This window comes from Meles meles, chromosome 17 (genome assembly GCF_922984935.1).
Source record: "Meles meles chromosome 17, mMelMel3.1 paternal haplotype, whole genome shotgun sequence".
NCBI classification, from domain to species: Eukaryota; Metazoa; Chordata; class Mammalia; order Carnivora; family Mustelidae; genus Meles; species Meles meles.
The window spans coordinates 60,596,561-60,614,847 of NC_060082.1; the positions used below are offsets into that span (position 1 = coordinate 60,596,561).

Sequence of the window (18,287 nt, forward strand, 5' to 3'; positions counted from 1 at the left end):
ATCACCCATTCCCAGATCAAAATTCTTAGAACCTGCTCTGTCATCGAGAGGAAAGCAATCTGACTTCAGGTCTTCCCGTTAAAGTGTAATCGAACCTGGCTTCTAGTCCTCTTAGGAACTTGTCAATAATACATGGAAAAATTGGATTTTAAAGAGATTGCTTGTAAACCCCAATTGGCTTATAATTTTGGTATAATTTTGGGGGGAAAGGGTCAAGCTTTCTAAGCTTTTACTGGTTTTTGGAGCTTCTTCCTTTCCTGTACACAACACTCTCACAGGGTTTGTCCTTAGAGCCCTGAGGGGAGGCAGCCTACCCAATCCCCACACTTCCATGGTCCGGTAACATGAAAGCTAGAGATAACCAAGAAGCATTTCAAAACAAACAAGTTGCAATGAGCTTCTTTCCTAGTAACATATGGATTACTTATCATCTTCTATAATTTTATATTACAAAATAATGGCACATAAATCTAAAATAACATAGCAATTGTGTGGATTTACTTTTAATAGTATGTTGCCGGTTATTCAAAGATGCAGATTTCGAGTGTGTCTGGGTGGCTCAACTGGTTAAGCCTCCGACATGATTTCAGATCAGGCCACGGTCTCAGGGTTGTGAGATGGGGCCCCACGTCCGGCTCTACGCTGGGTGGGTGTGGAACCTGCTAAAGGTTCTCTCTCTCCCTCTTCCCTGCCCCTCCTTGGACCCCTCCCACGCGTGTGTGTGTCCACATGCTCGCTCTCTCTCAACAACGACCACGAAACACCAAATTCCCAGGCAGCAGATCACTAAAGAGGCCTCTCTAAAGCATATTTGTGGGGGCAGGGGAAGACGGGAGGTAGGGATTATATATACATTTGCTTTAGCTAAAGAGATTCAGATGACTCACTTGTGAATTACAATTCACATAGGACTTGAAACACAGTTACTGAGAAACCAATATGTTGCTGAAACAAGTATGCAATATTGCACTCCTAAGAGGCTGACAAAACAAGGTAGGACACATGAAATTAATGACCATGAAGCTAAAATGTAAGGGCATTTTATAATTAAAAGAATAGCAGCATTAAAAACCCAGATGACCTCAGTACAACAACAGATGAGGCAGTGATAACTAATGTCCTTTGCCCCCCAAATCATGGGAAGTCAAACTGCTGGAGCTCGGGCAGGATCAGGGGAGACTGGAGAGGGAAGGAAGCCAGTGGAATGCTGCGTTAGCATTCTCAGCAAATTACTGATTTACTGATTCTCCATAAATCACGACGCAGAGCACTTTGGTTTATACTTTGATTACTCTTCTAAATGAGGGAAGAGCAACTCAAAACATTTCCTCAGGGACAGGGAAAGTTTTATGACTATACATCCAAAGCTAACATCAACAGACGTTTGGTTTACATAAATCAGCAAGAACAAGAGATCAAACACACACTCCAGGACAACCAAGTCTTGCCCAGGCTGCCATTGGAGGCCAGCCCCCAGGATACCTCTCTTTCTTGCCTATGGGGCTTCTGGAGGTACAAGAGCGGCAGGAGGGACCTCCCAGGAGATGGTGGGTGATGTCACGACTGTTCTGGGGCCATCAGCCCAAACAGAAAGGGAGCCTGCAACCAGGGAGAGAGGTAGACCCTTTTCATCTTTGTGTCCCCTCCCCTCCAGCCTAGAGCGGTGACTGCACCAAATCGATGTCTGATAAACAGAGAACAAACCAATTCTGGCATTAGCTCCCTTTACCAGCACTCCATCTAGAAAGCTGAATTTATTAGCTCATGTCCTCTCAAGCCACTGCTGAGAAGCATAAAATAATCCTCTTCTAGTCCAGGATTCCTCCTGGCTCAAGCTTGGTCTCTCCTCTACTCTGTCTGATTCATCTGATTCTCAAAGTCTTTCACAGAAATACATACCTTTATGAATCCCCTTAGGGATCAGGTAAATTATTTCATAGTTTTTACAGGATATGATTAAGAGGATTTTTAAAGGAAAAAATTTTATTTGAAATAGGTATACCTTTAAATTTTTTAATATAAAGTTTATTTGTAAAGCAATTTTCCTGAACCTGAAATTATTCTAAAAAGATAAAATCTATTAAAAAATATGATGAGAGGGGTGTCTGGGTAGCATAGTCAGTTGGGTGTCCGACTCTTGGCTTCAGCTCAGGTTGTGATCTCAGGGTTGTGAGATTGAGACCCATGTCCGGCTCTGAGCTCAGCATGGAGTCTGCGTGAGAGTCTCTCCTTCTCCCCCCACCCTAAAATAAATAAATAAATCTTTAAAAACTATATGATGAGAAACAGGGTATTCACATGGTCTCTATTTCCCCACGAGGCACTTGATAACTTCTCTTGAGCAGAGAGATCTGATGGACGCCACCTTGACTTGACCAAGCGATCAAACTCAACACCACCAGTGATAAGACACTTGTCCCCCTCAGTGAGGTGCACTGAGAGGGACACAACACTGTGGGATTCCTACCTCAAATGCCCAACCTCGGCCTAACCACGAGGAAGCCTCAGACAAACCAACATAGAGCAGTTGTCATCAAAAGTGATGAACTATCGCAGGTCAGGTTTCTCCCACTGAGAAATTGTCTAAAGACAACTAAAGAGAAACGGGAACTAAACTGCAACATGGAATCTTGAACCAGAACTAGAATATTAGGGGAGAGCTAGTGAAATCCTTGTAAGGTCTAGAGATGGGCTCCTAGCATTGCATCGATGTTAATTTCCTAGGTCGGATCAGTGTATTGTGGTTATGTAAGATGCTAACTCACATTGTGCGTGGCTGGGGGAAGGGCATATGGGAACTCTCAGTTGTTTTTGTAACTTTTCTAGAAGTCAAAGTATTTCCAAATAAAGAGCTAAATAAAAGTAATTTTCCGATGTAACCAATAATGCCAGCTATGTCACTTACATAAATTAAATCCTTAATGAATAAATTATATAAGAAAAAAGACACAATTGGCCAATAACATAGTATGGTTTAGGAACAAAATGTGCTCTGTAATGTCAATTTGAAGTTAAATTGATGTGTTAGAATAAAAAACATGTAAAAATAGCTTCATGATACTTTTTGGAATTCTTGGGTTTTTTTAAATGTAAAATTTAACTTATTGCTTCATTTTTTAATTGAATAAATAATTTAAGACTCAGAGCAAAACTGAAGGGAAGGCCCAGAAACTTCTCATGTACCCCCTGTCCTCACACCTGTGTAGACCACTCCCTAACATCAGCATCCTCTGCTGGTGTGGTACAGTTGTTACAAGCGATGAACCTACAGGGATACGTCACAATCACCGGAAGTCCACGGCTTGGTGTCGTTCATTTTATGGGTTTAGACAAATGTATCATGACTTGTAGACACTATTATGGTATCATACAGAGTATTTTCACTGCCCGAGGAATCCTCCGTTCTCCTCCCCCTATACCCTGGGCAACCACTGACGCTTTTATTGCCTCCAGTGTCTTGTCTTTTCCAAAATGTCATACAGTTGGAATCATAGTTTGTAGCCTTCTCTGACTGGATTCTTTCACCTCGCAATTAGCATTTAAGGTTCCTCCATGTCTTTCCAAGGCCAGATAGCTCATTTCTTTTTAACACGAGATACTACTCCACAGACTGGTGGTACTACAGTTTATTCACTCACCTGCTGAAGGACATCTGGTTGTTTGCAAGTTTTGGCAATTATGAATAAGGTTGCTTTAGACATCTCTGCACAGGCTCCTGGGTGGATGTAGGTTTTCAACTCCTTTGGGTAAATACCAAGGAACATGATGGCTGGATCACAATCTGGTTTTGTAAGAAACTGCCAAACTGTCTTCCAAAGTGACTGTACTATTCTGCATTCCCACCAGCAGTGAATGAGAGTACCGATTGCTCCAAATCCTTGCTAGCACTTGATGGTGTCGGTATTCTGGATTTTGACCACTCTAACAGGTGTGTACCTCATTGTACACAGTAGCATTGTAACAGGTGAGGTACCTCACTGTAGTTCCAGTTTGCATTTCCCTGATGACATACGATGTGGAACATTTTTTCAAATGCTCGTTTGCCATCTCTTCTTCGGTGAGGAGTCTGTTACGGTCTTTGACCCATTTTTTAATTGTTTTGTTTTCTTATTGTTGAGGTTTAAGAGTTCTTTTTGAGGACATCCAGATGGCCAACAGACACTGAAAAAGTGCTCCACGTCACTCGGCATCAGGGAAATACAAATCAAAACCACAATGAGATATCACCTCACACCAGTCAGAATGGCTAAAATTAACAAGTCAGGAAATGACAGGTCTGGGCGAGGATGCGGAGAAAGGGGAACCCTCCTCCACTGTTGGTGGGAATGCAAGCTGGTGCAACCACTCTGGAAAACAGCATGGAGGTTCCTCAAAATGTTGAAAATAGAACTACCCTATGACCCAGCAATTGCACTACTGGGTATTTACCCTAAAGATACAGACGTAGTGATCCGAAGGGGCACGTGTACCCGAATGTTTATAGCAGCAATGTCTACAATAGCCAAACTATGGAAAGAACCTAGATGTCCATCAACAGATGAATGGATAAAGAAGAGGTGGTATATATACACAATGGAATACTATGCAGCCATCAAAAGAAATGAAATCTTGCCATTTGCAACGGCATGGATGGAACTAGAGCATATCATGCTTAGTGAAATAAGTCAATCGGAGAAAGACAACTATCATATGATCTCCCTGATATGAGGACATGGAGAAGCAACATGGGGGGTTAGGGGGATAGGAGAAGAATAAATGAAACAAGATGGGTTGGGAGGGAGACAAACCATAAACGACTCTTAATCTCACAAAACAAACTGGGGGTTGCTGGGGGGGAGGTGGGATTGGGAGAGGGGGAGGGGGCTATGGACACTGGGGAGGGGAGGCGAACCATAAGAGACTATGGACTCTGAAAAACAACCTGAGGGTTTTGAAGGGTCAGGGATGGGAGGTTGGGGGAACAGCTGGTGGGTAATAGGGAGGGCACGTTTTGCATGGAGCACTGGGTGTTGTGCAAAAACAATGAATACTGTTATGCTGAAAAAAATAAATAAAATGGGAAAAAAAAAGAGTTCTTTTTGAGTATTTTGGACAATAGTCCTGTATCATCTATGTAGTATTTTATTCCAGTCTTGGCTTGTCTCTTACTCTCTTGACAACGCCTTTCTCAAAGCAGAAGTTCTACACTTGAATAAAGTCTATCTCATCAATTACTTCTTTCCTGGATCTTGTCTTTGGTGTTGGGTCTAAAAAGTCATCATCATTCCCAAGGTCCTCTAGGTTATCTTCTAGGAGTTTCAAAGTTTTGTATTTTAAATTTTGGTCTGTGGTCTGTTTTGAGTTAATTTTTGTGTCAAGTGTGAGATCTGTGCCTAGATTCTTTCTTTCTTACTTTCTTTCTTTCTTTCTTTTTGCATATAGATGTCCAGTTATACCAGCGGGATTTGTTGAAAAGACTGTCTTTGCTCCATTGTATTGCCTTTGGTCTTTCATCAAATATCATTTAACTGTATTAATTTGGGCCAACTTCTGGCTTCTCTGTTCCATTTCAAAGGTCCCTTTGTTGATTCTCAAATACTGCACTGTCTGGATTAGTTGGAAGTCAGGTAGTGCCAGTCCTCCAATTTCATTATTCTCTTTCATTATATTGAAAATGTGTTGCTTATTCTGGGTCTTTTGCCTCTCCATGTAAACTTCAAAAGCAGTTCATCACTACCCACAAAGTAACTTATTGGGATTTTAACTGGGATTCCATTAAATCTATAGGTCAAGCTGGGAAGAACTGACATCTTGACAACATTGAATTTTCTTATTTATGAACATGGAATATCTCTCCATTTGTTAATTCTTTGGCTTCATTCACTTTATAGTTTTCACATAAATCTTAAAAAGTTTTTTTTTGTTAGAGTTATACTTAAGTATTGAATTTCCGGGGTGCTAATGTAAATGGTAGTGTGTTTTTAATTTTAAATTCTAGTTGTTCATTGCTGGTATAGAGGAAGGTGATTAATTGTAATCTATTAACCTTATAGCCTACAACCTTGCTGTAATTGCTTATTAGTTCCAGGAATTTTTGCTGCATAGATGATCATGTCATCTACAAAGACAGTTTTAGATCATCCTTCCCAATCCTTAGGGCCTTTATTTCCTTTTTGTCTTACTGCATTAGTTAGCACTTCCAGCATAATGTTGAAAAGGAGGGGTGAGACAGAACATCCTCACCTTCTATCTGACCTTTGTGGGAAAGCTTTGAATTTCTCACCGTCAAGTATGATATTAGCACTAGGTGTTGTAGATGTTCTGTATCAAGTTGAAGTTCCCCTCTACTTCCAGTTTACTGAAAGTTTTTACCATGAATAGGTTTTGGATTTTGTCAAATGCTTTTTCTGCATCTATTGATATGATCATGTGATTTTTTTTTTGCTTGGCATATTGACGTGATGGGTTCTATTAATGGATTTTTGAATGTTGAACCAGTCTCATAAACCTAGAATAAATCCTACTTGGTTGTAGTGTGTAATTCTCTTTAAATATTGTTGGATTCTCTCTGCCAATATTTTGTCTTATTTTGTTTTTGAATGATGAAATAAAGGTTAAGATTTCAGGCTGCTATTTTCAGGGACTTCTCTGAAAACAGTGAATAGTCTTACTTCCCCCAAAATGGAATGTCTACATTAGATAAAAATCAATACTCTTATTTCCTTTTTCTTTTCCCCTCTAAGTAAGTTCTAGGCCCAAAATGGGGCTTAAACCCATGGCCCCAAGATCAAGAGTTACATGCTCTATTGACTAAGCCAGTCCGGTGCTCCTGTTTCCTATTCTTAACACTGGTCTTCAAGGAATAAATATTCTATTAGAAAAATACAACTTTATAGATTTAGTAAAGATCATTCTGAGGTAGTTTATAGAAGAATTGCCAATTTTAAACTCATTATTCACCCATTATATTTCAACCAGCAGCTGCATGTCTTCGTCAATGGTTTTGATGTGTGTAATTTAAGCCATATATTACCACAACAAGAAAACAAACTATGTAAGACCGTGTAACTGACAAAGTAACACAGATTTCCGGGGCCAGTGACCCAATACTTGACCCCACGACAGCACGTGAGGGCTCTAAGGCTTGTTCCCTCTGCAAACACTGCGGAGTTCTCACAGGGTTCTATTTTCGAAGACAAAATGTATGAATCTGTATCTGTCTCAAAACATTACTAGAGGGGCATCTGGTGGCTCAGTGGGTTAAGCCTCTGCCTTCAGCTCAGGTCATGATCCCAGAGTCCTGGGTTCGAGTCCCGCATTGGGCTCTCTTCTCAGCAGGGAGCCTGCTTCCCCCTCGCTCTTTCTCTGTGTACTGCTCTATTTGTGATCTCTGTGTGTCAGATAAATAAATGAAATCTTAAAAAAAAAAAAAAAAACATTACTAGAAAACATGTCATCGCTATCTTGAACAGGAATCCCCGGGACTGCCTTGGTGGACACCAGGGATTCCTAATCACCGGCTGGAAAATGGACCTTTCCTGACTCCACAGTTTAATGATCTGGACAATTAGCTTGTAATACATTCACATCTACCCCTCCTGATACATTCTCCCCCGCCACTGGTTGCTTGGTCTTCCTCTCCAGCTTGCTAATGCTTCCCACCTTCCTCGGCTGCCGAATCTCATGAAAAAGTACTTTAAATTTGTTATGTCAGTTTTTCTACTCACACAACTTTTCAGCCGACCCTCATAGAGTTGCTGCACTCCTCTACTGACAATATTCTTGTTACCATAACCAGTGCTGTCTATGTCACTAAGTCCAGCGGACACTTTCTGTCTCTCAGTCACTCAGTAGCATCTGGTTGGTCCCCTCCTCTTTCCTGAAGCACATACAACAACAAGCTCTTCTGGTTTCCATTTATTTCCCAGGTTACTTGTCTTAATGTCTGTTGCCAACCTCTACCTTATCTTTAAAAGGCTTGCTGTTCTTGGGGTGCCTGCTTAGCATAGTCGGTTAGGTGTCCCAACTCTTGGTTTTGGCTCAGGTTATGATCTCAGGGTTGTGAGATCGAACCCTGTGTCGGGCTCCAAGCTGAGCATGGAGTCTGCTTCAGACTCCCTCTCTCTCCCTTTGCTGCCCATGTACACGATCTCGCTCTCAAATATTTTAAAAAATGTTGATGTTCTTTAAATGTTGAAGCTCTTTTCCCTTCTTCCTGTACTTTTCCTCTAAGTGATTTACCTCACTTTCTCACAAGGTTTCAAATATCCTCCTTAGGCCCCTGGAGATTTCTATCTCCAGCCCAGACCTGTCTCCCGAGCAGAGTCCCTATGTCCCCCCACCCCCGGCTTATTTGACATTTCCATTTGTACGAAGCATTGGCACGTTAACTTCAACAGGGCGGAGCTGAATGCTTGGTCTCATTCCAAGCTCAAGACATTTCACCCACAAACCTGCTCCTTTGTGGACACGTTAGCTCTCTAAGTGGTATCACTCTGTCCCCATTTCTTGAATCAGAAACATGGGTTTTATCCTTGACATGCCCCCCTACCCAAGAAAGCCAATCAATGAGTAAGTCCTACTGATTTTGCCTCCTACATATTTCCCCAATCTGTTTGCGATCATCGTTATCACCACGTCCAGTCCAAGCCATCACCATCACTTGACTAACTCCTCCAGGAGCTCCCAGCCGAGCTCGTGCCAACACCGGGGCTCTGCTCTAACACGTGATCTGCTCTGGAACTGGAATGCTACTTTTTTTAAAGATTTATTTATTTATTGGTTTGAGTGAGAGAGAGAGAGAGCGAGCGCGCACGAGCATGAGCAGGAGGGGTAAAGGGAGAGGGAGAAAGAATCTCTAGCAGGTGCTGTGCTGAGGATGGAGCCCAACACGGGGCTCGATCCCACAACTGTGAGATGCTGACCTGAGCCAAAACCAAGAGTCAGACGCCTAACCCGCTATGCCACACAGGCGCCCTTGCAATGCTATTTTCAAAATGCAAATTTGATCACCTCATTCTTCAAAAAATTATTTTTAAGTTACTTCTTCTCTTTAGTAAAATGATAAAGTAAAAGGTCTGTAATAAAAACTAAAAGGCCCTGCCTTTACGTCTTGCCCTCACCGACCTCTCCAGCCTCATCACGTGTCATTCTTTCCCCTATTCTTTATGTTTCTCTCCTTCCTCAAAAGGCCTACCGCAGGATCTTCAATTTTACAGTCTTCTTTTCTCTAGAACAGGCACTGGCAAACTCGTATAGGAGTAGGCCAGACAGTAGATATTTCCGGCTTCCGCGGCCAACAGGTCACAGCCTCTGACTCAAGCGCAAGAGAAGCCACAGACAGTATGTGGACAATGAGCACGACTGCCTTCCTGAGCTACACAGTGTGGCTGTGGGCTGGGGCACCGTCTGCCAGCTCCGGCTCTAGAAGGCTGGCCATCCCTAACCTGCCGCTTACAGATTCATCTCAACCATCACTTCTTTTTTTTTTTTTAAGATTTTTTTTTTATTTATTCATTTGACAGACAGAGATCACAAGTAGGCAGAGAAGCAGGCAGAGAGAGAGGAGGGAAGCAGGCTCCCTGCTGAGCAGAGAGCCTGATGCGGGGCTCGATCCCAGGACCCTGGGACCATGACCTGAGCTGAAGGCAGAGGCTTTAACCCACTGAGCCACCCAGGCGCCCCTCAACCATCACTTCTGCCACTGAAACTTTTCCTGAGCAGGTAAGTCCCCTTATTAAAGGTGCTTTTATCAAAAAGTATATGTCTCTTTCATAGAACCAACTGTTGCTGTAATAAACTAGAAATTTATGAAATTATTTCCTCTATATTCATCCTCCCTGTTAGGCTGTAAATTTCATGACACGCGGGGACTATATTTACTTTGTTATTTTGTTCCCAGCATGTGGTGGAGAACACAGCACACAGTAGCAATCGGTAAGTATCTGCTGAATGAATGAGTGATTACTTTGCTGCTTGGCCTTCAGTCAGCAACTGTAGCTTTCTGAGCCTCAGTTATCCATTTGGAAATGGATGATAGTAACAACTACTTTCCCATTTGTTTCAAGGTAAGATAACATGGCTGAGTGCACTTTGTGAACTCTAATACAAATTTAAGAAAAAAAAAATTAGCAAAATGCCCTGGTTGCCCAGTATGGGATAAACTGCAGCCCAAACCAGGCCAAATTCTCTGGCTTGTTTTGTTGACCCTCTAGTCATGGATGGTTTTGCTTTCTTAAAAGACAGTAAAATACAAAAAGAAAACAAAGAAGCCCTTGTGACAGAAACCACATGTGGCCCACAAAACCCAAAATATTTTAGTCTGGCCTAGAACAGTGTCTGAATCTAAGTACATATTTTTAAAAAAAGATTTTATTTATTTATTTGACAGACAGAGATCACAAGTAGGCAGAGAGACAGGCAGGGGGCGGGGGGAGGCAGGCTCCTCGCTGAGCAAAGAGCCCAATGCGGGGCTCAACCCAGGACTCCAGAATCATGACCAGAGCCCAAGGCAGAGGCTTTAACCTACTGAGCCACCCAGGTGCCCCCTAAGCAAATATTTTAACGAGTAAATAGATGAATGATTAATATCTCCCAAATCCACCCACATTTTAATATTTTGGTGACTGAAAAAGCAGTGCCATTTTCCAACTGCCTTTCTTCCCTTCCTTTCCCTTTGAGCAAGTGATCAAAGTTATAAAGTATTTACCCCCTCCCCAAGGAATCTATGTTGACTTTAAATATATTTTAAAAAAAAAAAAGGAGTCTATAAGAATTTTCATTTTCCTCTCAATTACGTCAACAATTGTTTTTGAAACAGAGAAGGTACGGGGTGTCTGGGGAACAGGTAGGAACAGGGGGCTGGAGGCCCAGAAAACCCCTTCAAGCTCGCCCATGGTGCTGTGCACGTGATCACCATGTGGAGTCCAAACCTACAGCAATCCATTCACCGTATGGTGTAAATACTGACGCTTCTTTTCCCCTGGGGAATCCATCATTATATAGAAATTTTAAGTGACACATTTATAGGAAATGACAAGGGGTTGGGTTTATTACAAAGAACTGCACTAAAAAGGAATGGAATTTGGAGTCAAAGCGTCAAGATTCAAGTTTGAACTCTACCACCTCCCCAACCTGTCCCTTTGAGCAAATCCATTAGCCTCTCTGAGCTTGCGTTTCCTCGTCTGGAAAGAGAGAGTGACTATCATTGGTGCCATTTAGTAGGTGACTAGTAGGAGCCAGGTGCTTAACACACATTTGACCTTGTGTCAAACTACAAAGTAGCCATTATTAGTCCCAACACACAGATGAAGAAACTGAGGCTCAGGGAGGTCACATGACTTGCTCCAAGTGACACCACTAGGAAGAACCAAAAGGTTTGGGAGTCAAATTCTGTCTCAAGCAACACCATCAGTGCATATCTGATAAAGATATTTAACCTTTGGGCACCTGTCGGTTCAGTCGGCTAAGCATTTGACTCTTGGTTCTGGTCTGGTCCTGATCTCATGGGTCATGGAATCCAGCCCCACATCGGGCTCTACACTCAGCAGAGAGTCCCCTTAGGGATTCTCTCTCCCTCCCCTCACTCAAGCATGCACTCCCCCTCTCTCAAATAAATGAATAAATATATTTTTTAAAAAAGATATTTCATCTTCTTAGACCTTTTATATGTTTTATCTTACAAAAAATACATGAAAACTAATTTCTGTGAAAGTCCTCCATATTACATTACCGACTTACACCTTAAAGGTAGATGGTTTTCCTACAACGCTCTCTATTACATCTAACTCTGAGTCTAGAGAATAGTAAAGGGGGATATGCTCTCCCCCCCTTTGTGTATTATAAGAAGTGACGAAAGCACAAAACTCAAGAGCTCAAGAGTATTAGATTTTGAGCACATCCCTCATGTGCCACAGTGGCCGTGAATTCCATCATTGCACATCAATTCCATTCTGCTTTTGAACCAAACACCTTCAGTATATGGCATGTCAGGTGATTACTAAAACTGAATTACCTTTCCTTCATTATCTCATGTAGTCTCCCGTGTTGGACACACTGTTCCTCCAACTCCTCATTTCTCCTCTGTAACTTTTCCAGTTTGTCGTATGTATACATTTTCTCTTGATTGAGCTGAGCGATTTCAGATCTAGAGCGGTGAAAACACAGAAGTGACAGATGTTAAAGGTTCTTATCACCAGAGCACACTTTTACAATATAAACTTAACATTATCTTAAACCCCATACTTAAAAATAACAGTGTAAATAAAAGTTATGTTATATAAATTGAAACATTTCAGACGTTACACAATGTCTAGTGGAGGGATATATGCATTGCAGGGACTCACATAGTAGACAGTCTACATGGAGAAAGGAAGAGTGACTTACTCTGAGAGAGATGACTTCTTCCAGGAATGACACAAAAATAATAAGGATTCATACTCATACCCAAAATTTAATGAGTGCCTATTACAGGCCAGTCACCACACTGTTAAAGGAGCAACCCCAGGCCTAATCTCTACGACAGAGCGTTGTTTCTTTTAATTAACATAGCTAATGTAATGGCACATGATTAAAATCATATGGTTCCAAAAGGCATAATAATGAAAAATGGCATTTCTCTACCCACCCTCCCACCCCATCTCCAGCTTATCAATGTGAATTATTACTATTCCAGTGTGCAGTTAAAGCAATAGGCATATTTACATCATGTGACTACCTAAATATTGGTCCTTGCTGGCTCAGTAGCTTATCACGATCACATGTGCACTGGTGTGGTGAGGGCTCGGGTGTGGAGTGACGGAACGTCAAGCCGTCTTTTCCAGTGGGAGATTTCTCATATCCGTGTCTGTCATTCTTCCCTCTGTGGCCATTCTGCTTCTCAAGAGAAGAATTCTCCAGCTGCCTGCTCGCTGGGTCTGACCCTAACCCCGAGTGGTTAAGGAGCCAGTGGGAAATAGACAGGTGGGGATCTCATCTTTCCTATTACTCTCCCTCTGCTACGCTCAGTGCCCCTATTCTAACCAGAGCCTGCTGGTTCAATGTCTTCAGAGCGAAGTCCCTGATCTGCTGGGTGGAAGAGGGACAGCCACTGGCTGTGTGGGGCAGGCGGTGGAACCAGCAACTCTGGTTTCAGTCCTATGCTGCACCACTTCTGCCTTCCAAGAGCTTCTGGCATCCCAAGGGCAGAGGAGCTTCCTTCCCATGCGAACGCCTCCTCTGGGGACACATAGGGTTCACTTTCCCCCACTTTGCCACCACAGGTACTATTTACCCAATCTTCTTCCTGCCTTCACACATTTCACGTGGGATCACAGGTATAGCTGCTTTGGGGACGACTTGGGCCCCTCAGGAAATATGCCACCTCTTCAGAATCTTGGAGATCACCTCAAGTCTCGAGATCTGAAGATCAGAAACCTATCTGAGGAAAACCCTATCGCTAGCCTCGCTTTTCGCTCAGCATGGATCCTTGGCCGTCATCTCCTCGTGCACCACTGCCCCACAGGCACCCAAAGTTTAAAGCTCTTGCATAAGAAAATGCGAGCAGTTAAGGACGAGTTCGTCTCTTGAAGGTTAGGTGGGACCCCTGATGCAGAATTATGTCCCTCCAAAGAACGGATTTCTCCATGAGGTGGGAGTGTCTTTTCTTCCTGGTCAAGGAGACACGTGGCTTTGCTTGCGGAACTCATCCCCAAGGGCCAACTGGCGTCACCGTATGAAGCAATTTCTCGCCTCTCCTTCCCCTCATCCCTCATTTTGTTTTCATCCTGGTTCCAGCATCTCAAAGGAAACTTGCCCCGATTAATACTTCGCAGTTCTCAATATGCCAGCGCATTTTCTGGAAACTACCCCCAGCTTTTCTGCATACATTAGCTTATAATTTATTCCTCTGAACTGCGGCTCGATGCCTCATCTTTCTTACTAGATTATCCACGAGGGCAGGGATTACCTCCTTCAAGCTCAGATCAAGCACTTGGTCTACACTTGCTTCTCCTAATGAGAATTCACCTATATTTGAAATAGTCTAAATCAGTTAATAATGATTCCTGTTTCTCTTTTCAAAATCACATACAATATCCAAGAACTTAAGGCAGTTACAAAAAATTGTTAATTGAGTGTTCTTCTAAGAATAGTATCTCCTATCACAACACGCAAAAAAACATTCCAAAAAGACAAGAAAATATCCTTAAACCAGATTATGAAAACATGCAGAAGAGTATTTACCTGTTCCCAGAAAAAAAAAAGTCACTTTTTAAAAGAGCATTCACAAGGGAAACAGATTTTCATAATATAAAAATGTGAAACCTTTACACATAAAAAGTCGTAACGTTCGCAGTAGCATTCTTTCTAGAAGCAACCTGGCTCTGCAACCTGATATCCGGAAACTGAATCCAGAAATGTGTCAACAGGAGATTGGCTGCATTACTTACACAAAGGAATATCAAGAGGCTATTCTGACAGTGAGAGCTATCTGGTGGTGGTGGTAATTACTGATAAAATATGATATATTGGTAAGGAAGGAAAATATTTGAAAATCAGCATATATAAAGTGAGACCATTTTATAATTTAAAACATACTCTTTCCTCTCCCCCCTTAAAAATACTTGAAGGTATACATTACATATTACTATGGATGATCTCGAGGTGTTAGAATTAGGAATTTTTTAAAAATATATTTTCCTTTCCATATTTTTTGAATTTTTACAACGGGCACATATCTAAGGCAAAAAATAAAGTGACTTTAACTGACTCCACTGTGGTCATCATGTCACAATCATGTGAATCACACCATCATGCTCTACTTAATAAACTCAGACAGTGATATACGTCAAAAACTTCTCAATACACCCGGAAAAAAATTTTTGAAAGTCGTTTTGATCTTGAAAAACCTTCGTGAAAAACAAAAGGCACTGGGAACAAAATTTTCAAAATTAAAAAAAGAACTGGGAACACAGAAAAAATGAGACACGTGAAGATGAGAAGCATCATTTAATAAAGTGTTATCCCAGTCTCCATCAAAATTCCAATGAATGTTATGAGGAATATGAAAAATATTCACAGGGGAAGAAATAGAAAAGGTCAATCAACATTTATAAAATGCTCAGTTTCTACTATTGTTCAAAATGTGCATAACAAAGCCAGATTCCAGTTGAATATTTGTTTAGTGATGCATGCCTACTCTGTCAGACAGTGGAATCCACCCTTTATATTAACGATCGCAATTAATTCTTCAAGGTCAGTGTTTATTTCCTTTTCACTGTGAGGCAAATAGGAGGTTTAATGACTTGCCCGAGGTCACCCGAAGGGTGATTAGCCCAGTCCAGATACAAACACTGGCCTGCCCAGCTCTAAAGGGGTTGTCCCGACCACTGTGCTATACTGCCTCTCACATTTTCTTTTGTAAATCTCACCTCTTTGTGTCACATGGGTACATGTATAGTGTAGTACTTGAGCAAAATCATCCACATCAATAGCCTTAAAAGGGCTCATTATTATTGAAACAGATAAAAGACAGGTCAGAGTTTGGACCCGCATTCCCTTTCAGGCATCTCAGCTAAGGGAATCATCAAAAATTCAGAGTAATGGACAAAATTATTATTGTATTATTCATAAATATTATTGTATTATTCAAATACAATTATTATCGTATGGAAGAACTGGGAACATCTTAAATGTCTAATTATTATGCATACAAATGATTCAATTAAATGGTTTCCAGAGTAGTGAATCTAGATAAAGATTCACCAGATAATAATAAGTGAAAAGCAGGATACAGGCTTTATATGCAGTGGAGCTCACCCATCAGGTGCATGTATGTGTACGCACGTACGTACACACTTACATCCACACGCAAACTCAGTGCAAGGAGATACCTCACAGATGAAGAATACTTTGCTAGGTGGTAATGTCATAGGAAATTTTTTTCTTAATTTTTCTTTATAGTTATAGCCAAATGCCCTACATTGGGGATGCCTTACATGCCCACAAAAAGATAAATGTTGTCTTGTAAAGTGCACAGTATTATCAAGTATTTCATTGCTGATTTTTTTTGTTTGTTTTGCATATTTTGGGGTTTTTATTTCCCTTTGTTTATAATGGTAATTTGCCTTCCAACTTGCAGCGTTGGATAAAAATTTGGCAAATGTCCATGGACATCATCATTTGTCTGTCTAGGGCCCAGGATATATTGAAAGAACTAGTAGTTTGCAAGGTTCAGAGGGTAAACTTCAGCACAAGTTTCTGTGTTGGTTCCAGATTATGTTTGTGGCATGATTATCTCAGTGTCATATAAAAGAATAATTGTCTCTAATCCATTTTTATAGATAATGTAGGTAGTTTCTGGCTTCACAGAAGCATGAACTTTTCCCTGCATTTTTATATATCTGTGACATTGTGTGATGGCGCTTGTACCGAGTATAATATTTTACTACGACAATTAGGATTACAGAGATAATTGCTTTTTTTAAGGGAAAACCTAACCCCTTAATTTTTTATTCTTTTAGATTCTCACTTGGTTTTTGGTGACAATTAGCAGGAGGCAGTACGAGTCTCTCCTTGTAGAATATAATTTTTGTAGCATCCCAACCTAACATCGTCTAAACATGCGGGGGGAAAAAATAGTTCAACCGGGTGTGTGTTCTTTACTTCAATTAAACTCACACAGTTGGATACTGACTGTTGCCAAAACAGTAATATAATTTATACATTATAGTCCACACAGTAAAACTACACTAAAAGTCATTTAACAATATTTATAACACCATAAAATACAGTGTTAAAATATATGAACTGCAATATGTACCAAAATTATAAAATTTGTTTCTCATCATCAGTGATTAAAACCAGGATCATTGCTCTAGCCTCAATACCCACAACCCTGGTGACAGATTAGAATTCAAATCTTAATGATCAATTTACAATTAACAAGATAGAAGTGAACCAAATTAAACCAACCATTATATATAACGAGACCCAATGGACTCCCATTGTTCCTCTGAATTACAAAACGCAAATCACAGATACACCAGGGGCAATGGTAGACATCGATCTGCAAGCCTAGCAACCCAGAAAGTGACAGTGACGGGAAAAGAAAGAAGAGACGCAAACCACCCCGTACGTAGACCGGGGTTCTGTCCTCTCTTGCGGGCTTGTCTCTCCAACATCGGAGTACGGTGGGGCTGCAACCCGGCCCAGGCTTGATCTCCCCCCCTTGCAGCGGGCGGAGGCTCACTCCTCCCTGCGCCCATCACTTCTCAGCTCTTCCCAGGCCGAGGTCTCAGCCCTGTAAACTGCACTGCAAACATTTTACTGCTGATTCATCCAAGCGCCTGCGGAGAGGGAACACTTCCCCCACTTTGATAAACAGGAATCACATTGCACCAAAGATATTTCAATAGCCCCACTTACCACCCTCAAAAACAACCCCAGGACTGTAATAAGCTCCCGGGGTCCCGGGGAATAAAGACGAAAGGGTAGCTAAAGTTTATGAGAGCATCAACTACAATCAGCCAGCGTGCCTGCCTGGTGCCAATTAAAAGCAAAATGGAATTAATTGTCCCGTCTCGTGGTCAGAAACCAGCTCTAGCAAATGCACGGAATTGGCAGTTCATTTTTAGTTCGAAATTGGGACGTGCCATTCACGAACCCTGGAGTTAGAGATACCACCCAAGCCGTGTGGAATGCGCTGGGCAGAGAGTACCAGGCTGATCACTGGGGAGGGCTTGCATACAACAGGAGCTCAAGGCGCTGCCATAATACCACGCACATTACTTGGGGAGAAAACGCATATGACGGGCGCACTTGGAGGGACCGTTTCTAAACACTTGCACTGGGCAGCCTGAGGCTGGGGTAACGAGTCAGAGCTTCCGCACAGTGAGCCCAGACTGTCAGCGTTCCTAGGGACAGCATGGGCTCTGGTCAAACGGCCAGATCTGCGAGTGAAAGAATAAAGCTTATTATAAACGGTGTGAGCCATTTGGTTAGTCCGGGACTTATAAATAATGTAGAACTCCTCGAGAAACATCCCGAGTAAGGAAAGGGGAGCCACAAAAATTGTTCTTAATTGTTGAGTAATACAAAATAAATGCATTCACTTTGAAGAAAAATTTTACTGTAGTATTCTGAGGGAAAGCTGGCTCGAAATTACCATGAGGTTTCATTATTGTGGACACTGAATTTCCATAAGGATAATATCACTTTAGAAAACTCAAGAATCTCCAAGATTTTCCTTACCTCAAAGCACAGGAAAAAATCATTTATCCCCAAAGTTTAAGTACAGGGTGTACAGAAGGCTTCTAGAGGGCTTTGTAAAT

At 41.6% G+C, this 18,287-nt stretch overlaps 1 protein-coding gene across 6 annotated transcripts in view; it reads right to left on the reverse strand.

Annotated features, from left to right (window-relative positions):
* Positions 1–18,287, reverse strand: part of SDCCAG8 (SHH signaling and ciliogenesis regulator SDCCAG8) — a 230,453-nt gene that overhangs the window by 63,743 nt on the left and 148,423 nt on the right. For all 6 annotated transcript variants that reach the window (XM_045982261.1, XM_045982263.1, XM_045982265.1 and 3 more), the window contains one exon: positions 11,993–12,124. In XM_045982261.1, the coding sequence (XP_045838217.1) occupies positions 11,993–12,124 (132 nt within the window). The remainder of the gene's footprint in view (positions 1–11,992; positions 12,125–18,287) is intronic.